The following is a 19,698-nucleotide window of genomic DNA, read 5'->3' on the forward strand; positions in this document are numbered from 1 at the left end:
TGGAAGTGGGGATACAAGCCGTAACCCCGTTTGAAAGTGTATAGCAAGTTCAGGAGGTCATTTCCAGAACAAGATGCTCCATGCGTTCCGTTGTTTTCTATTGGGACTGATCAGTTGCCATTCGTCTTGACATGTATCGGGCCTTGAGTCTGAGACATGTCCTTGGTGACAGCTGTCGTTCGCGTGAGGTTCAGCGCCCTGGAATGCACCAACGGTCATGATGGGAATGCGGCCTTGCAGGGGCCAACATCAAGGCAAGCCCAGGTACAAGAAGCAGCGGCACCTCTCGGAAAACCCGCAATCGATCTTGGAACCAATGCGTCCAACGTTGTACGGCAGAAGGGCGCTAAGTGGTCACTCGGATCGCCTCCCGGTGTCATAACGGTCCCTGTGTGACGCCCAACGACGATTGCGTAAAAGGGAACGTGTGCTCATTGAGGACCGTTTGGTTGTTTGAAGGAAAGTGCAAGCTAACCGGGTCTCACCGAGAGAGATTTGTGTCTCTGCGCGGAAGGCCGACTGCCGGACCGATCCAACCTGGTCTATGGAAGAAGCAAATAAGCCAAGGAGCCCGCCCTATCAATCGATACCGACAATCGCGTAACCATGGGGTCAAAGGTGCGGGGAGGTTTCGCAAAATCGTCCATGTTTATGTCGAGGGGGATGGTACTGGCCCAACATGGGTCGTTCCTTCCCGGGTTGATGATTCACGTAACGCGCATACCATCCGCTCTTTCCTCGCGACGAAAAGGAAGCCCCGCAGTCTATGATGTCGCCCTACTCAATCCACCTGGGCAACTCTTCGATAGTGACTCCATGGCCGAACCACTTTGACTTGGGACTATAAAATAGAACACTGCAAGAGTTGGAAAAGGCCACGGTAAGATGCTTTTGCCTGCATGCTGCAATACGAGGGGTAGTGCACCTTGAAGATGAGGATAGCAGCTGGTAGACTACAAAAAAAAAGAGATGGACGTCAACGGTCCCAGGCCACCTACACGACAAGCAAATTGACCATGCATGGTCTGAGATGATGCAGCAGGGCACACCATCAACAACGCGGACACGGCCTGGAATTGTTCGCAGCTGCAGCATGCGATGCACGTCAGATGCGGGCGCTCAGCTTGGTGGAATGGGTCGATGATGCAGACGACCATGGCGAACCGTGGTTCCCAAGCTTCGCTTCGTCGTCGACCAAATGCATGCTAACAACAAGGTGGGAAGAAACATGGTGGAGCCGTTGCGGCGCTGGTGGCAGACTGGATGAAGGAGGTCGCACGTGATGGTCCGGAGGATCCGTCCTGGCCCTTGACCCCGTCACCCCGCCCAGCCCTCGCGTCTTCGTGCAGCTGAATAGACGGAGCTTCGGCCAATCACGACGCGCCGAAATTGGAAAGGCTGGGACGCGCAGGGGGAGCTATCAAACCGCTGGCCAGCTCTGGGTCACAACATGGCTGGAGCCAGCTGAAGACGCCGCCGCCGCTGCTGTGCGCACATGAAAATGCCGCATAGGGTGTGCATGAGAGAGGCATGCATGTGCTGCTCCAATTGAAGCGCTCCACGAAGGCAACTGGCAAAGACTCGACCCACTTGCACTGGTGGGAGATGGCGGAACGTCTTCAGGCTGCCGCTGCGCGTGTGGGAAGCTCGTAGCAGATCGGTGGAGCCCCCAATACAAGTTGCTAATGCTGGGCGACGCCAATTGATTGCCATCGCCAGGCCAACACCCGCGCAGTGCTCAGCGTACGCGTCAGAAGATGCCTCGGTGCGAAGCTTGGAAGCTCGCCGTCGGGCAGGGTGGGCGGCTGGCAGAGCGTCTTCCCCCCTGATGGCCGAGCGAAAAGGGGAGGCTGTGACACGCTAACGGAGCTCCAATAACAACAAACTATACCGCTTCGGGACGCCCAACCTCCTCATCCTGGCCTCGAGCGATACGACCGACACAAACAGTCCCCCAGCTTGACCGCCAATCTACTTGATCCCCCCTCCTCGCCTCGCTGCTCCCTTTCTCCTCCACTCTCACCACCCCACTACTGCACCCAATCGCACATCTTCACGTTGCTGCACCTCTCACCACCACAAATCTGGCTTCGCTTTAGCACTCCCTTCACCTTCCCATCCTCACAAAGTGAGACCCTAAAAGGAGCCAAGAAGTTCTTTTCTTGATTCCTTTCGAATTGTTTTCGAACGGTTCGAAGGGTATTCGAGAAAGAGCGACCCGACTCCGGCAAACTGGATTTTGAAGCACGAGTACGCGCCCTCTCCTCCCACCTGGCCCTGCCCTGCCCTGTTCGCGACGGTGCTAATTGCAGCAGGTTCCGATCCCCTTCAGTGTCTTCCCGTCTGCGTATCGGAACGCGGAAACTCAAGAATCTACCACAGTCAAGGTAGAAGGCGAAGCAAAGCACTCGGATCAGGCTTCACACGGACGGGAAGGTCACGAAGAGACTCATACCACCTTCTCTGCCACCGTCAACGCTCCTAAAAGCCACGACACTCACATCCAAGAAGAGGTCCGCATCTACGAAGAAGAGCGCCTCCGCCGTCCCCAGCAGCACACTGAGGAAGTCCACACCCACGAGGAGACCCGCTTCGTAGAGCCCCAACAACAGCAACGTGAGGACGTTCACATCCACGAGCAAACCCGCTTCAGACAGCCCAAACAGACTGCACAGCACACTGAGCAAGTTCACATCCACGAGCAAACTCGATTCAAGCAGCCTGAGCACCGTGAGGAACTCCACATCCACGAGCAAACCCGCTTCAGAGAGCCCGAGCAGCACCGCACTCAGCGATCCGACCGCGTAGAGTTTGGAGCTTCCCGCGACCGGTAAGTCCGATTCATTATTCATTGTTTTGCCAGCGCACCCCAGCACGGGCTCCACAAAAACAGACCATCCCAACCCCCTGAGCTTGGCGAGAAAAAGCCACGCGCCATCCACTAACCCTTTTCTTCTGTTGTTGTCCTAGCGACACGCAGTCCCACTTTTCTCTCACCTCCTATACCTTGCCCACGCTGACCTTCCTTTCTCCTCCAGTTACCAGCCCACCTCTTCCCAAACCCACATCGAGGTTGAGGACAACAAGACCTTCGACAGACACTTCAATACAGTCCACGGCCCTGCCACCGACTACGCTCCCTCTCAAATCGACGTCACCGAGCGTCAATTTCGCGAACGCACCCGTCCCATCGTCGCCGGTCACTCCAAGGAGTCCTTCACTGCCAAGCACGATACCTACCCCAGCAGGCATCAGGTCAAGCACGTTGATACCCGCTACCCAACAGAGGTTCGAGTAGAAAACACTACTCGTTCCACTGCCGACACCCCCAAGAAGTTCAAGCGTGATATGGGATATTACGACCAAGAAGGACAGTATCATTCCCTCCGTCAAGGTATCCAGAAGGCAGCCCACAAGGTCGCCGAACGCGTAGCCCACCCTATCCACCCTCACCGCCACCACCACTCCCACTCGCAAGAGCACTCCTTCCCCGGTGCCAAGTACGAAGACAACCGCGAAGAGATCATCGTCAAGGACAAGTACACTTCGTCCAACGCTCCCTCCGCCGCACCCTCTGCTGCCCCTTCCGCTGCTCCCTCCGCTGCCCCTAGCCGCCGCACCGTCCACTCCGCATCTCGCGTTCAGTCCGCATCTCCCGTCGAGAAGGTCGTTCGCGTTCACGGCAGCTCTTCCGTCGCACCTACCTCCGCACCTACATCTGCACCAGCACCTGCTCGTGCCCCTGTCCGCAAGATGGCTCCCTCTTCCAACATCACCATCCCTTGCCACCACATCCGCATTGGTGATCTCCTGATCCTTCAGGGCCGCCCTTGCCAGGTCATCCGCATCACCACCTCTTCCCAGACTGGCCAGCACCGTTACCTCGGTGTTGACCTCTTCACCAAGCAGCTCCATGAGGAGTCCAGCTTCATCTCCAACCCCGCCCCTTCGGTCGTCGTGCAGAACATGCTTGGTCCTGTCTTCAAGCAGTACCGTGTTCTCGACATCCGTGAGGACGGTCGCGTTGTTGCTATGACCGAGTCTGGCGATGTCAAGCAGGGTCTCCCCGTCCTTGACCAGAGCGGTCTCCTCACCCGTCTGACCGAGTCTTTCGACAACGGCCGGGGTAGCGTTCGCATCCTTGTCATCAACGACGATGGTCTCGAGATGGCTGTCGACTACAAGGTCGTCCACGGCTCCAGGTTGTAAATGGTTCCAGTCAATGGTAAGTCATCGTCGTTGTCCCCCTGTTCCGATCTTCATCTAATGTATCCTAGGTCTCATTCAATCATCCTTTGTCTAACCCGGCATGGGGAGTTTGTATCCAGATGACCACTTCATCTTAAATTGTGTTCATAACTTTTGCTTCGTCGCTTGGCTGGTTGCCCGTCACCACGCCTTGGACACAGGCTAACGTTCATCGCTTCCTGTGTCCGAGGCAAGCGCTGCCCGAGGTCTCTTGGAAAGCATGTGGCGTTGGCACCTTTGGTCTAAGTGATGGGAATTTCGAAGCTACACCTGTGGATAGTTAATGAATCGTGTCTCCTTCACATTGTCTTTGCGTGCCTTATTGATTCTGCTCTCTGTTGTCGCGATCTCCTCAGCTGATGTCTTACACATGTGGCGGAAGCCATCCGAGGCTAACCCCGCGTTTTCGCTGTAAACCCAGCATGTTGCCTTGAGTTGCTCATGTCAGTGCCCGACTTATTTCCCATATAGAACAATCACTTGTGTTACTGTTCGGTTGCAGTCTATATCTAACCATCTACCCGGTGACCATGCCGCACTCAGATATCTCACCATTGCCGTGTCGCGAACTATTTTCTGACCTTCCACCTTTTCCAGACAATATTCCCACTGCACCACTTCTCCGTATATCGCTCGAGAAGCTGCTCCAACACGATTCAGAGGAAGAAGAGCGATGCTGGAAGGCTTGTTGTGACCTGGGGTTCTTCTACCTTGACTTGCACACATCGAGCCCAATTAGTCTGGATGATAAAAATAGAACAGCAAGCGGCGAAACACTGCTTCAGGATGCGGACCAGCTTTTTGAGGTGATGAAGGGTTTCTATGATCTGGACATAAAGGAGAAGATCAAATACGATTTCAAAGACCAGGGCAGCTATTTCGGATACAAAGGCTACGGAGAAGGCTTCATCGACAAACAGGGGACTCGAGACCGGAATGAATTCTACAACGTGAGTAAACCACACCAGACATAATAAAACACTTTATTTAAGCAGGCCAACCCCAGATCTCCAAAGACGACATCCTCGGACTCAGCCCACCCCTCCCGTCACCCGCTGTTCTAAACCCCCATCGCGCGCTCTACAAGTCCTACATCCACTCCTCGCACGCAGTATGCATGCTCATCGCCTCACTGATATCCCTTCGCCTTCCACTAACGCACGAATCCCGCGCAGCAGGCGGTCTACCCGCGCTGCACAACCTCCGCGCTCGTTCGGGCGACCAAATTCGCTTCGTCAAAGCGCCGCCACAAGAGCCCTCGCTCCGGGGTGTAGCGCTGGGCGAACACACTGATTTCGGAAGCGTCACTGTGCTATTCAATAGGTTGGGGGGACTGCAAGTCAGACTCCCGCCGTCTATCGCGCCCGCACCAGCGAGGCCCTCCTCGTCCTCCTCCCCACCACTAGCCGCGGCTTCTGACGTGGAGCGACGGCTGTGTGAGGATGGGTGGGCATATGTGCGTCCCCTTCCGCGGCATTGTATCGTTAACCTCGGGGACGCACTTGTTAAGTTTTCAAATGGCTTGTTGAGGAGTAATATCCATCGTGTTGTTGCGCCGCCGGGGGGGCAGGGGGGTGTGACGCGGTATAGTTTGGTTTACTTTTGTCGGCCGGAGGATGATGTTTTGTTGAAAGGGGTGGTGGAGGGAGAGGAAGGGGAAGGGAAAGAGGTTGTTACGGCTAAAGAGTGGATTCTAAGGAGAGCGTTGGGGAGGAGGAAGGTTGATGGGTGGGCGGGGAGTGGGGGGACCGAGGGGGTGAGTATGAGGGGTGGTGGAATGAGAGTGTGAGGATCGGTCAAGTTTTGGTGAGCACTTTCTGGCTATTACCATTGACATTGATGGATTTAGGGTTTTTCTCCATTCTTAGCATTGAAGGCGCTGATTTAGTCTTCTATTGCTCGAAATTTATACTATGTCCTTCAAATAGAGTTCAGCTGTGCAAGTCACACCGATTGTTGTCCCTCCACGCCAATGACCAGATAACTCAAACAATATAAAAATACATAACGTACCCGTTTTGTAATCATGCGAGCGATGAAAGCTCGGGCAAGCAGCACATATGGCTTTCTTAAGTATTGTAAAAGAACTACTACGTCTACATGGGTATAGGTCTAGTCAAGTAGGGGTATCTACGTAAGGATAATTTCGCCCCCACACATTATGCATGTAAGCGAATGATTACATTTGCATTCAAAGGTCTCTATTCTTATGGATGAACATTCAGCCGTGCTTACACTTTCCCTCGACATGTTTCTTCCCTGCACGACGTTATCCTCTGAACAGTCACTTGGCCGGTCGGTGCTGAGCCAATGTAGTTTCTCGAGTTTATTGAAAACTTAGTGTGATTAGATGAAGGTTGCCTAGAGATTCTGCATCATGGCTAGCATGCAAAAGATCATCCAAAGATCATCTTCACGGTCTGATGATCAAGCGAGTGTTTGAAGTGTTTAGGGATGCTGGGCGCAACTTGGTCTTGCATCGCCCTCCTCCTACCGTTGGAGAACGTCTGCTACCATGTCAAATTTGCCTACTCTCCAGGACGTGAGTCCAACCGCTCTTTTTGTGTTCAACTACGAAGTGCCTATGGCGACTAGCGTAAAACCGGCACTCGACATACCAGCTTAAGAGGTAGGGATTCATCCTGCGTGAGGACCGATGGGGCGGTTATACAATTGCCGACAGGAGACGGGAGCTGTGAGAATCTCGGAGTTGCAGATGTGATTCGTTGGGGTTACGTGGGAGCCACGGGGGGCTTCTCGGCAGAGTTGGTGAATTGATATCTGGCTCGAAATAGAGATTTACACCTCATTTGAAAACCACCAAATTTTTCTATTCAATAAATCTCCTCGAGTTTCTTAACAATCTGTACGCTTGATTCGCGACAGCAAATGCTAGACCAGGCCAGGCCTCCAAGGCTTACAGCACTTAATCATGTGTCTCGGGTAACTAGGCCCTAAGTTCTGGCCAACGACATGGAGATGCTTTTGTTTTCGTGTTGGTCCTCCGGATAAATTGGCGGTGTTCAGCCGCACGTGCTGACATTGCATCTCGAGGCGCCAGTCTCATCTCGTCTAGATATTGGACTAGACCACGCGCATCTCCTTATGTTGGTATACCAAAGACGAGCGAACGAAATCCGCGAAGAATCAGTTGTGCAACATATAGACGTCGGGATAAGGATGTGGAGACCAATACGGTCAGGCACTATGTTCGCTTGTGCCGGCACGTCGCCAGTGATAACTCGGAGTGTTCTGATAGAACGACCTAAAGTACCTCGACCACTCGAACGGCTCGGTCCCCAATCGGCAGTAATTAATTCAATTCCAACAGATCGGCGCTTGGTATCTCAAGCGACTTCATATACTACATTACCTCCAAATACTGGGCTTCCGGTCACGCTATGTGGCGAGCAACATGGCGCCATGCTGGTGTCAAGCATGCCAGCATGACTAGCGAGACTTTCCATATCACATGCACGCCGAGAAAAGGTAACGGCGAAGGCGCGGCTCAAGCTTCCCAGCCACCCTGTGGTCTGCATACGCATAATTCAACCTCGCACACTCACATTTGGATCCCGCCCTCTGCGATCTTCTGAACCCGTGCAAGTTGGCGGGATCGCGGCGGCTGGTCCCCTGATAGTCGCTTGACGATGCAGACAACCCAGACATTGGCTCACCAAAGAGTTTCCTACTGGTGCTGCAGTTGCTTTCAAGCTCTACTTCCGGCGCGCAGGGCCATTTATCCATCTTGGCGGTCGGCAGCCTCGTATTAGGGGCCAACCCCACCGCCTCCGTCGTTTCTGGTTGGCCCATCATGACATGGGACATCAGATCTCGAGAAGCACACCGGAAGTAAAGTATAATCTCCCCGCGAAACGAGTCGCATGCTGATGCCTTGGGGAATCTGGAGGACTCCATGTCAGCCACAAGAGGAGCTCACGGCTGCGTGAGCGCTTGAGTACGAGAAGCGAATGAGTCTGGAGAAAACTTGCCGCTACATGCACCATTCCTGGAGAAAGAAGGCTCCTCCCGCATGACTGCTCTAGGGTCTGCATCCCAAGTGTGTATCGCAGAGCCAATCGTACTGACTCAGAAAATTGATGTTCTAGACATCACAATAATCGCATGCTACCTAGAGATTGCCTAGAGATGGGGTTGGCTCCGCATACGCTCAAGTGCAGCATTGACTTCAATATTCTAATCCTTCCATGTTCAATACCCCAATATTTACAGACCCGTAGTCGGATGATACTCGTGTCTGGTGCTTGTCTGGTGGGCCTGCCACGCTCGAGCGCCTCAACGCCCCCATCTTCTAGAAGCCTTCCGGATTCCCCACGGGGGATAGCAATTTTGCAGCGAACGTTGGATTATCCGTATTGCGAACCAATACTAGCGCTTACAAGATATAGCGGATGGACATACAGGTCTCGCCCCGGTGTTGTCGGGCCTCGTGCCAGCGGGTGGCTTGGAGGATTCGGGTCGACAGAATACTATTGGTGGTTTCCACATCTGTCTGACAGATGTCCTGCACAACCCGGCATCCATGTCCGTCAAGCCGCCAGGGACAGGGCATTTTATTCAATTAGTTGGGTTCTGGAGTCGCTTCCATTTATGCTGCATCGAGTATAAGTATCAGACGCTCGACGAGGGTATCTTTCAACCCCAAGGTTCTTGGCCTCACCGCTACAGACTCCCATAATCATTCGACTCGAAGTCACTAATATTTCAAGAAATCGGCTTCGCTACATTTTTCGCCCATCATGGTCGGTATGGCTATGGGTACGGCCAAGAGCGAACATGCTGCGGCCCGCGCAGACGCGCCTGAGTTCGAGAAGGTTATCTGGCACAAGGACCCGAATCTGCGCAAGCTATACTTCTGGGCTTGTATTCTCTGTGTTGCCTCTGCGACGACTGGTTACGATGGGTGAGTGGACTATCAAATGCCCACCTGAATAGTTTGCTGACAGTGATTTAGTATGATGATGAACTCATCGCAACAGATGGACCGATGGCAAAATTACTTCAACAAGCCTGATGACAACCGCCTGGGTATCATGAACAACGCCTACAATATTGGTTCTATCATTAGTTTCTTCATCGTGTAAGTGTGCCCAGACCGACTTCGCGTGTAACAACGGCCTGATCATGCTTAGTCCCTTCTACACCCAGTGGCTCGGCCGTAAGATCCCAATCGCCACCGGCTGTGTTATCATGTGTGCTGGTGCTCTCGTCTCCACCTTCTCCACCAACTGGAAGGTTTACATGGCCGGTCGTCTCGTGCTCGGGTTCGGCAACTCCTTTGCACAGATGTGCTCACCCATTCTTCTGACTGAAATTTGCCATCCCCAGCATCGTGCGGTCTTCACGGCCGTGTACAACTGCCTCTGGAACTTGGGCGCTCTCTTCGTCGCATGGGTAGCATGGGGCACATCCCAGGCCAACAACGAGTGGTCCTGGAGGTCCATCACCCTCCTTCAGGCTCTCCCATCCGTTATCCAGCTGGCCTTCATCTTCTGGGTTCCAGAATCACCACGTTGGTTGATTTCCAAAGAGCGCTATGATGAGGCACTCGACATGCTGGCTTACTACCACGCCAATGGCGACAGGACCAACGCGACAGTCCAGTACGAGTACCAGGAGATGAGGGATACTATCAGGATGGACAGTGAAGCGAACAGAAACTCTAGTTACATGGACTTCTTCAAGACGAAGGGTAACCGCTGGAGGTTGGCTATCCTCATCTCCCTCGGTATCATCTCGCAATACTCCGGCAACGCTCTCTTCTCCAATTATATCAACCTGGTCTACACAGGTGCTGGTATCACGAACCAAAGTCAGAAGATGGCTGTAAGTTGACATACCACCAAAGTAGTACGCGAGTGTGGCTAATTATCTCTTCAGCTCTCTGGTGGTGAACGTATCTTGTACCTCGCCGTATCCATCTACGCCGCCACATTAATCGACAAGGTCGGCCGTCGCCCACTTTTCTTAATCGCCACTGTTGGCATGGTCTTCTCATTCATCTGCTGGACCATCACCTGCGCCATTTATGAGAATTCAAATGGGACCAACTCAGCCGCCGGCTACGCTCAGATTCCTTTCGTCTGGATCTTCGGTGTCTGCTACGCCATATCATGGTCTGGTTTGCTGATCGCCTACGCCCTCGAGATCTTGCCGTATCACCTGCGTGCCAAGGGCTTGACTATCATGAACATTACCGTTCAGGCCATCTTGGCAATTGGTGGCCAGACCAACCCTGTTGCGTGGAAGCGTCTTCCAAAGCACTGGAATTTGGCTCTGTTCTACACCGTAAGTCCTCGAAATTCTGCTATATTTGACTCAGGCTAATTCCAACCTAGTTGTGGATCACCGTCGAGCTTATCTGGGTATACTTCGTTTACCCTGAGACCAAAGGCCCGACTCTCGAGGAGATTGGTCGTATCTTCGACGGATCCGATGCTGTTGTGCAACCCAACCTCGAAACCATCGAGAAAGAGATCCAAGAGGAGCGCCTTTCCAGCACTATGGACGAGAAGAACCCGCGCATTGAGCAGACTCGCGTCTAGAGCGCTCTCAAGCTACCTTCGTTTGTGTACTAATTCATAACCGGGCGAGTGAGGGGTGGATGGGGAAGATAATTGACATGAAGGTTGCGAACAAGTGTGTGAGTGTTGGGAATATTCCCATACGAGCAAGTCAAATTTGAATACAATCTTCGCATTGGCCTAGCCCTTTGAGATCTTCTTGATGCCAGTCCACGTGGTACACACATACCACACCTAGTCAGGAAATACAGAAGTATGGCACTGCAGTACATGTTAATGCCAGCGGGCCTGTATTCTGCGCATCGTATCTAACGGGTTGGCTCGGGCATGGAGTATGCGCTTCAGCTCGCACATTCTTTTTCTCTTCTTTCGTTGCCTATCGCCAAGAAGGCTGAATACATCGATTTGGAGCGTAGGATGCTGCAGGCTAGTGAAGCGCAAGATCCTGGAGGTAATGTCATATGCCTCTAGGACTTTTCCTCATACTGGCCACCCAAACAGATACATGATGTCTGAGATCTCGATAGTCTGGGCGCTCCTCAAAGCCTGCTGATCCAGCAGATTTCATCCTCGCGATCGTACATGGTGCGTCTCACGGCCTACACGACTCTTCCAGGCTCCAGCTCTGTGAATGAAGAGTATTTGGCTGTCTCGAAGTAGTGTAACTATTTCACATCATTCTCTTTGGCACAAAAGTGTCAACTGGCTGCTTAGGGGCTATCACGCCTCGTGTTGGGTTTGCAATACAGCCAAGCAGTACTAGGACCTGAGTGATACCATGTATCGGTCTAGCTCGCGGTTGTAATTTGGTATAGAAAAGCGATCGTGCCTGCTAACAGCTTACTGTCTCGATTGCAAAGCTCGACATGTCGTGTCTGGATTAAGAGAACTGCGAAAACAGTTGCCCAGTGAAAGGACGCCTTGATCTTTACGCTCAATTTGTGGTTCTTGGTCCATTGGCTCAGACTCGCTGTGGGCAATGATATTTTGTTGAATCCCGAAGTCCGGTGTATGGACATTGCAGATATCATGGCGTTGGGATGTCTCAGCGATCTGTGCATGCTCCATCTGCTGTTCCTTCTCCTAAGTCGAGCCCTGACTGTTTTCCCCGACTATGTCTCCACCTCCTTCCCCCCTCAGCTTTGTAACCTCCTCATGCTCTTTCTTTAACGCCCTCCAATCATGATTTTCAAATGTAAAACTCCAAATCTTCTCCGCAGCTCTCATCCCCCACTTCCTTATCAGCACATAATCATCTCCCTTGCTCCTCGTTCTGCCCACATGCTGTACGAGATTCGGCGTAACCGCATATCTCAACTCACCTCGTTCATTCGCAAAATCCTCAGTCAGCACATCCACGTACCCTAGGTGTCGTTCTTTAAAGTAATTGACAAGATCAAGGGCCTTGGTATTGGGGAACACTAAGGCTTGACTGCAACAACCGAATTTTCGCATTTCGTGTACGCCGGTTGGTATGGGGAACAGGGTGACATGACCGAGGGAGAGTAAAAGCAGTAGAACGATGGCGAGTATGGCGTATATGATGACGAAGGTGCGGCGGGTCGTGAGTTTGAGGGACAGCTTTGTGGTGGGTTTCGTGAAGCGCATTAGGAGGATCGTGATCGTGGGTAACAAGGCAATGCAGATGGAATTGAAGAGGTAACGCTTCCAGTTTTCAGCGTGATAACCAAGGAATTGTTCCGTGTAGAATAGGCGCAAGTAGAGGAAGTCGGGCTTTGAACGTCGCAACGCAGCCTGCTGTTCCGCCTCATGGATCGCCGCAATTGTGCGATGGTACCACCCATCCATAGCGACCGTGTCGTCCTCGAATATCGCAATGTATGGCGTGAACTGCTCGACGCATTTGGTCAAAAGCAGCGAATAGTCGAACAGGGCCTTCTCGTCAAATTTCCCTTCCTTTGCTTCCAGCTCTACGATGTATTGCAGTCGGTCTGCGCCAAACTCGTACGTCATGACTTTATCTGCAAGGCCAGAAAGCCATTTCTCGCTATATGCTGGATGCGCCGCAGGCTTGGAATGTGCGAGGAACACGATGAGATATATCTCCTGCCTCTCCTCGGGTGTCAAACCCTCTAGCAGGGAGCCCACTGCATCTGGCAGGTATTGCGCGTCTTCTCGCCTGAAGGACGGTATGCCCACACATAACTTCCTCTTCTTTTCCTCGCCGGCTTTCACGACGTTCGAGGGGTTATAAGACGATATATAAGCCTCGGCTTGCTGGCGTCTGATGGTAGAGTATCGCGGCGCGTAGCCTTTGCGTGGGTTGAAGAAGACGGATGTCGGATCGCGCGCGGATATGGAAGTGATAGTGTAGAGGAACGTTAGGGCGATAAACACGGCGATGCCTGTCACAAGGCGCGTGGAGAAATGCATGTTGGGCAAGCGAAAGTGTCGAGGACACCAGGGGTGTCGTTAAAGCATCGCCAAGTCGAGTGGTACAAGCAAAAGCAACGCGGAGAAGTAACGGTCATGTCATTGTGAAGGCCACAATTGAGGCCTGGAGATGGCCAGGAACCAGTCCCATGCGATACGGCAAGTGGCAGGCCTGAGCTTGTCTCCAACGGTTCTCTACCAATACCAAGGAATCCCATCTGGGGAGATTCAATTAGCCCCTAGGATATGGTTGGCTGGAGCTTCATCTTGCCGAAAAGGCCAATTTACTGCAGCGAAAAGTAAGGACTAGGATCTTGTACTCAGTGCCAGGGTTTGAAGCTCGACGAACGACGCTTAAACGTTCCTCGCACATGTATCATTTCGCGTCCCCTTGGTGTGGGGTCAACATCGCATTTGTGAATAGCATAATGTGTGAACAATCGAGTTCAGTCTCTCATCATACCGTTGAGGTACAACAGGACTTCATGCGCAGATACAAACCCGCCAAATTACCGTATGATGAAATTACCCTGTCTAACGACTCCATGTCCTGTCGTTGAGGCATACGGAGACGCCATACCACGTGCGCAGGCGTGTAGGCGCGCTAGACGGCGGGATGACGAACAGCGAGGTCAGAGCTCACTCTCACCATCCCATGCACTTTGTAACTTCTTAGGATTGAGTCACATATCATCCTCGGCGATTCTTGCATCCAGACTCGTGTTCGCCGCAAGACTGGGAAAGCTTTTTCAGTCTCGAGTCAGTCGGGAATTGACTCACCAGCCTCGACCCCGCTTATAGTCGGTGTCACCCAAATTGTAATCCAGGGACCAGAGGTCTTCCAACTACGGCCCGCATTCTGTTGGCGCATTACTATGCCCAAGAAACACACTCCTTCCTACGCTCAAACAAAGCCGTCCTACGTCCATCCGTCGTTACAGGGTTCGCGACCCTCGTCGTCTACGCCAGCAGAACCGCAAACCGTGAACCAGCGCATACAACAACTTCGTCGCGAACAAGCACCGCGAGCGACGCCCGAACAACGAGATGAGATCACATCGCTAGTAAGCCGCACTGTCCCGCCAGAGCTACGGCGCATATTGCATATACCGGAAGTTAATGCTCCCAAACCAAAGGCTGGGTTGCGGCCTCGCCGAGTTTTGGGAGCCGCGAGACCACCTCCAGGGCCCGCAGCACCGAGCAGCTGGCTGCAGACGAGTCGCCATGCGCCAGCATATATGCGGAAAAGGAAACAATCCAGTGTAGAGCATGGTGCTCCAAGATTCTCTACGCTGGCCACAGTGACGGATGAGGAGTACAAGGTACGGCTACCCCAGACCTTTCGTTGATAACTCGCGTCCTCCGAGCTTAACTGTCTTTGTTCAGGCTTCTTACTCTTGACGCAGCGCCTACCACCACCCCGAAGCTTAGTACACCAATGCCTACGATCGTTTGCGATGCACTGGGAAGAGCTGTGCGAATACGAACAGCATTACCTACCCGCACTACCGATATCGCTAAAAGAAGCTCTGTTGAGCTACCTGACGCTTTTTGGAGGGAATGTGTGTCTGGACTTCAAATCGTTCAAGATACTCTTCCAGAACGATGAGGGTACGGGAACGTCAGGCTGGGACGAGACACGGTTCCTGGACCTCGCTGGTCTTCTAAACGAGCAGCTCACAGTCAGTGATGTGGGCCAGTGCCTCAGACGCCCGAACGCTTCACAGACGGCGCTGGAGATGGGGGCACTCAGCATAAGCCCTGAAAAGGCGAAAAAACCAAAGGAACCCGCAGTTCTTCAAGTCGTGGATTCATGGGAAGAAGAGGCAGAAGAAACACCGACGGCTCAACCCGTCCCAGTAGCGAGTCTTCAAGTTCCACACTTCACCAATCTCAGCCGGCTGTCTCTTGCCCATCCAGGGCAATGGGCATCCTGGCCCGAACTCCTTCGCATATCACCACACCTCGGTAAACTCACCCATCTTTCCCTCGCATTCTGGCCACGGCCCTCGATGACTCCCAATGCACTAAGCACCTCTATGGTGTCGAACCACACCAGCGTGTCACTAGGCGGCTCACATTTCTACTCGGACCTAGATGACGACTGGCACGAAGCAGCCAATATCCTGCGCCGCTTCTCCACCAACACATACTCACTGCAATGGCTTGACCTTGAAGGCTGCAACTGGCTCAGAGCGCTGACCTGGCGCTCCGTCTCCCTCCCAGGACCTCCTGTGCCTGGAAGTCAAGACGTAGAGCCTTGGCAGATACACTCGGTCTCGCCTAGTCCTGACTGGAACGACGCATGGCGACGCATCACGTATCTAAACGTATTCCAGGGATGGATACCGTCTGATAACCAGAGTTTACAAAACATGCCCGCGGGGATTGTGCCGGTGCAGTTGATGCGTTGGCTCAGAGAGAACAAGGCAAAGGATGATGTGAGATGGAGATTGAACGCGAATGAAACGGGGCACGCTGTTGCAGAGTGGGTGCAGAGGGAAAAGGTAGCAAAGGGTGTAGGGTTGGACATTCACGAGATCAGGAAGAGTGGCAAGGGGTTGTGGTGTAGCATTGACCATGGGTGGGGTTCTGCCGCTGGGGACAATGTACATCAAGTCGCAGATCGCAGTGCAGCGGGCTAATTACCTTATAGAAAATGGTCGTCGGCCCGGGTTCTATATGACACGATTGTCATTTGCAACTTACTTTACTATTATAACCGTGCTTAATCGAATATCTGATTTTGTTATGCAGATTATGAAAAACCCGTGTGTTGTTGAGCCGCTATTACTCCGTATTTTAACATTTGTCGGCGCACGCACGCATTGTGCCCCCTTTCGTATCCGGATCTGACTGACTCAACTAGTAGCCAGGTAGAGAGATTATCCTGTTTATGTGGATACTATACTACACAACAGAGGCTAGACAGGTCCGCGCGCGCCTGTTTGCTTTAGAATGGATGCAACAATAAACATGCGATGTATGCATGTAAAGTTGAAGATGACGTCAATGTGCCCCAAGAGGCTAAGACGGATCAGAAACAAATCAAAGACGTCTTGGTTGGTGGGAGAGTTTCGAGTGAAGGGATCCTTGATCCTTGCGGCAGAAGTGCGCGGCCTGCTGCGGGGCAGTGGCTGGCTCGGTACGTACCAAGGACGTCGAAACCAATGCCGCATTGGCATGGCTGGGCTGTGACGCTGACGTTGGAGAGGGGAGAGATGGTATGTGGCAGCATGTGCACGCGGCAGAAGCGACGTAGACTCTTGAAAGTACAAGTAATGCTGAGAGCATCCAAGCTAGTGCAGTAGTGGAGATGTAACTGGCGTACTAAACATCCGACTACTTCGTGATACGTTCTCATGCAAGCCACCGGCCGTCAAGATAGTGGACGTACAGCCGGCGGTCCGCCTGCCAAAAGAAGGAGGTGTTTTGCCAGATAACGCTGCGCACCCCGCAGGCTGTACCTGTGAGAGTCCGAGATGACTGCAGCGTGATAGATTGCAAGTGCATCTACTGCAGCAATTTGCAGCCGTCTATTCTAACCTTCTAGATGGGTGTTTATCGTGATAAGCAAATGGCTGTACTTGCTCCTGAAGCTGCATATTCCCATGATGTGGAAAGAGTCTGGTTGGATCGTCGAGGGCGTGGGGATGTTGCCATCGCAACTCGTATCAGCTTTCGTGTACGGCTACATCCGTGAATATTTTGGTATGCAGCTACGCAGTTCAGCAGCCAACCGACGGGCGAAAAGCACTGGCGTATTCGGAAGCAAAAAAACTGCGAATAGTGCTAAAAATTGCGACATGTGGCCGGGTAGACTACGCCGCAACCAGCAGGGAACGCCGTTTCAACTTCAGCCTTCCGAGCCCGAGCCGCGCGGCGACGTTGCTGGTACGGTAGGCCATGTCCGGCGGTTTACAGTCGGCGAGGGAGGCGTCGGGTATAACAAGTGAGGCAAGGCTTTTCTTTGTTACAAGATGAAAAAGTTGAAAGGGTCAAAGAAAAGAGCCAAACGGTGAGTAAGCCCCGGATTAGCTGACTGCTGACTGACCTCTAGCCCTGGAAGATCTCTGTATCGGTCGGTGGCGTTCGTTGCCATGGATTCCTAGCGGCTCTGCACAGCGGCCCCTCTAGCTAGCGGCTGAGGATTATGGATGATGATGAGCGCTGAGATGGCGTATACAACGACGTGTTGTGCTTTGGAGGCTCCACCCGGTGCTACGACAACGGCGTGGACAGAGAGAGAGCGCGATCGACGGGCGTAGTAAGGAAGAGGAAGGCAGGCAAAAGTGTCAAGGCTGTCGTTCGGATGGATAGCTGGAGTCAAGTGGGTGTGGCTCTGTGCCACCTTCACAGGACAGGCACGCTAGAAGTGTAGCGCGACCCAGCTTTTGAAACCCGGCCATCCCTGCGCTGCAAGAGGTGCCTCCTCTCAAAAAAGACGCGCAACGCCTGCAGTGCCCAGCCAGGCATTATTGCATTGCCTCTACTCGTTTGCGCAGCAGGCGCTTGTCTATCTATTCTTCCTCCTCGTCCTTCGTTTCTGCTGTAGCTATCGTGTCTTTATTTTACAACTAAGTACCCACTGCCTGCCACGCCCAAATCTCCACCTTGACCTCCATCTCCGACCTTGCACCTCTCCATCGCCTGAAACAGTTAGCGTCTAGCTCCAAGGGTGAAGAGATAAGGTCAACATTTTCCCCGAAACCAGCGAATACGACTCTGCACCCTGACAGCCGGCAAGGGCGTCTGTCGTGATATATTGTCTCTCCACGCCCCAAAGTCGTGTTCCCTCTGTACCCTCGAGTCGTCGCCGCCGCCGTCCACCGTCTTCCTCAACTTCTCTCTGCGCCGCCACCTGGCCCGCGCCCGCCCACGATGCTCACCTTCAAGAAAGCCCTGGTGCTGTCGCTCGCATGCCTCACCCTCTTCTTCATCTTCAAGTCGCATCATTCGAGCAGCACCACGCCCACCTTCCGCAATGCAAAGGACCTGCCCCGCCCGAGCACCTGGGTGAACCCAAAGACGCCAAAAACACCAAAAGCCGCTCCAGAAGCCGCCAAAGACAAGGCAAAGCAGACGGACAAGACGAATTTGGCCTTCAACATGCCCGAGGCCCCGTCAAGAAAGCCCAAGTCGCAGACGCAATTCAGCGCCGACGAGCTGAGGCAACGGCCGCTCAAGGACCAGCTAGAATACCAGTTCCCCTACGACGTAGACGGGAAAACACCCGCATACATTTGGCAGACGTGGAAAAACACACCAGCACAGGGCGAATTTGAGGAGATGTTCCGCGAGCCAGAGGCCAGCTGGTCCATCCACCACCCGTCCTTTGTACACGAGGTCATTACCGACAATGTCGCTGTGCACTTGATCAGGCATCTCTACGCCTCTGTGCCCGAAGTCCTAGATGCATACAACGCTCTACCGCTCCCCGTACTCAAAGCCGACTTCTTCCGCTACCTCATCCTGCTCGCCCGCGGCGGTATCTATTCCGACATCGACACGTCAGCCCTAAAGAGCGCGGCAGATTGGATCCCCCATGACGTGCCCGCAAATTCTTATGGCATGGTCATTGGCATCGAGGCTGACCCGGATCGCCCAGATTGGGCCCAGTGGTACTCTCGCCGCATCCAGTTTTGCCAATGGACAATTCAGTCAAAACCCGGTCATCCCATCCTCGTCGATGTCGTAGCAAACATCACCCAAGAGACGCTGAAGCGCAAGAACGCCGGTACCCTCACCAAGGACAACAAGGGCATCATCGAGTTCACGGGTCCTGCCGTCTGGACGGATAGCATCTTCTCCTTCTTCAACAACCCCGACTACTTCGACATGAGCACAAGCAAGGGCAATATTACCTGGGAGAATTTCACGGGCATGAAGGCGCCGAAGAAGGTTGGCGATGTCATCGTTCTGCCCATTACGAGTTTCAGTCCTGGTATCAAGACTATGGGTGCGGGCGGCGAGGACGATCCCATGGCTTTTGTCAAGCACAACTTTGAAGGTATGCAAAAAGCTCCCTCTTTCATCGGGTCCCTGCATTGCTAGGGTCGTGTCACGCGGCACCTGCACAGCACACAACCTCACTCCTCCCTGCATTGCACCCGCTTCGAGTCCATGGTTTCACCAATACTGACTAGCAACAGGCACCTGGAAGCCCGAGAACGAACGCCATGTTGGCGAGATCTTTGCTTGAGTGCAGACGAGACGAATCGACGAACCGCTTTCCTACATATTCACAACTCGAATGTGTGAGACGCATACGCGGGATAAATGGGGCATACAAGAGATGGAAGTTGCTGATTGGGTACCGAAGTCGCGGTGGTTGGACACATGAAGAATGCAGTGAGGGGGCATGTCGGCTCGGTTGCTCACATGTTGGACGACGTTGCAGTGGCAAACAGGTCTCTCGTCGACAAACATCGATGGAGCACCAACACCACACCAGCGCGCCCCGCACCAACCCAGAATGCCGCAGGCAGCACTTTGGCAAGGAGGCAAAATG

General features: G+C 53.2%; 7 protein-coding genes across 7 annotated transcripts; 6 read left to right on the top strand and 1 right to left on the bottom strand.

The window, feature by feature from the left end:
- Positions 1–156: 156 nt before the first annotated feature.
- K460DRAFT_404400 (uncharacterized protein) lies at positions 157–4,209 on the top strand (the record flags this gene model as incomplete). Its single annotated transcript, XM_040936722.1, has 3 exons — positions 157–390; positions 2,316–2,830; positions 3,039–4,209. The coding sequence occupies 3 exons, from the start codon at positions 157–159 to the stop codon at positions 4,207–4,209; spliced, it is 1,920 nt and encodes a 639-aa protein (XP_040791721.1).
- Positions 4,210–4,778: 569 nt separating this feature from the next.
- Positions 4,779–6,037, top strand: K460DRAFT_375860 (Clavaminate synthase-like protein; the record flags this gene model as incomplete). The annotated part of the gene is made up of 2 exons (XM_040934816.1): positions 4,779–5,198; positions 5,255–6,037. 2 exons carry the CDS (start codon positions 4,779–4,781, stop codon positions 6,035–6,037), a joined length of 1,203 nt encoding a protein of 400 aa, XP_040791722.1.
- A 2,913-nt stretch (positions 6,038–8,950) lies between these two features.
- Positions 8,951–10,980, top strand: K460DRAFT_365071 (hexose transporter-like protein). Its single transcript, XM_040933113.1, has 5 exons — positions 8,951–9,172; positions 9,224–9,349; positions 9,402–10,095; positions 10,150–10,557; positions 10,608–10,980. Exons 1-5 carry the CDS (start codon positions 9,009–9,011, stop codon positions 10,812–10,814), a joined length of 1,599 nt encoding a protein of 532 aa, XP_040791723.1. The 5' UTR covers positions 8,951–9,008; the 3' UTR covers positions 10,815–10,980.
- An 896-nt stretch (positions 10,981–11,876) lies between these two features.
- Positions 11,877–13,187, bottom strand: K460DRAFT_278979 (integral membrane protein-like protein; the record flags this gene model as incomplete). Its single annotated transcript, XM_040928294.1, has 1 exon — positions 11,877–13,187. One exon carries the CDS (start codon positions 13,185–13,187, stop codon positions 11,877–11,879), a length of 1,311 nt encoding a protein of 436 aa, XP_040791724.1.
- Positions 13,188–13,848: 661 nt separating this feature from the next.
- On the top strand, positions 13,849–16,024 carry K460DRAFT_305044 (uncharacterized protein). Its single transcript, XM_040929995.1, has 2 exons — positions 13,849–14,509; positions 14,594–16,024. The coding sequence occupies exons 1-2, from the start codon at positions 14,063–14,065 to the stop codon at positions 15,830–15,832; spliced, it is 1,686 nt and encodes a 561-aa protein (XP_040791725.1). The 5' UTR covers positions 13,849–14,062; the 3' UTR covers positions 15,833–16,024.
- Positions 16,025–16,648: 624 nt separating this feature from the next.
- K460DRAFT_86489 (uncharacterized protein) lies at positions 16,649–17,631 on the top strand. The gene is made up of 2 exons (XM_040938762.1): positions 16,649–17,205; positions 17,257–17,631. The coding sequence occupies exon 1, from the start codon at positions 16,799–16,801 to the stop codon at positions 17,141–17,143; it is 345 nt and encodes a 114-aa protein (XP_040791726.1). The 5' UTR covers positions 16,649–16,798; the 3' UTR covers positions 17,144–17,205; positions 17,257–17,631.
- On the top strand, positions 17,607–19,405 carry K460DRAFT_86613 (glycosyltransferase family 32 protein). The gene is made up of 2 exons (XM_040938764.1): positions 17,607–19,197; positions 19,340–19,405. Exons 1-2 carry the CDS (start codon positions 18,069–18,071, stop codon positions 19,387–19,389), a joined length of 1,179 nt encoding a protein of 392 aa, XP_040791727.1. The 5' UTR covers positions 17,607–18,068; the 3' UTR covers positions 19,390–19,405.
- Positions 19,406–19,698: the final 293 nt, after the last annotated feature.

The sequence above is a fragment of the Cucurbitaria berberidis genome (assembly GCF_010015615.1).
Source record: "Cucurbitaria berberidis CBS 394.84 unplaced genomic scaffold K460scaffold_2, whole genome shotgun sequence".
NCBI classification, from domain to species: domain Eukaryota; kingdom Fungi; phylum Ascomycota; class Dothideomycetes; order Pleosporales; family Cucurbitariaceae; genus Cucurbitaria; species Cucurbitaria berberidis.

What these genes read in the sequence shown, in the direction of transcription:
- K460DRAFT_365071 (XM_040933113.1), top strand. Translation starts at nt 9,009, where the DNA reads ATGGTCGGTATGGCTATGGGTACGGCCAAGAGCGAACATGCTGCGGCC. An exon ending in GCGACGACTGGTTACGATGG is followed by an intron (nt 9,173 to 9,223) that starts GTGAGTGGACTA and finishes ACAGTGATTTAG; the next exon opens with TATGATGATGAACTCATCGC. An exon ending in ACCAAAGTCAGAAGATGGCT is followed by an intron (nt 10,096 to 10,149) that starts GTAAGTTGACAT and finishes TTATCTCTTCAG; the next exon opens with CTCTCTGGTGGTGAACGTAT.
- K460DRAFT_305044 (XM_040929995.1), top strand. Translation starts at nt 14,063, where the DNA reads ATGCCCAAGAAACACACTCCTTCCTACGCTCAAACAAAGCCGTCCTAC. An exon ending in TGACGGATGAGGAGTACAAG is followed by an intron (nt 14,510 to 14,593) that starts GTACGGCTACCC and finishes CTCTTGACGCAG; the next exon opens with CGCCTACCACCACCCCGAAG.
- K460DRAFT_86489 (XM_040938762.1), top strand. Translation starts at nt 16,799, where the DNA reads ATGATGTGGAAAGAGTCTGGTTGGATCGTCGAGGGCGTGGGGATGTTG.
- K460DRAFT_86613 (XM_040938764.1), top strand. Translation starts at nt 18,069, where the DNA reads ATGCTCACCTTCAAGAAAGCCCTGGTGCTGTCGCTCGCATGCCTCACC. An exon ending in TGTCAAGCACAACTTTGAAG is followed by an intron (nt 19,198 to 19,339) that starts GTATGCAAAAAG and finishes GACTAGCAACAG; the next exon opens with GCACCTGGAAGCCCGAGAAC.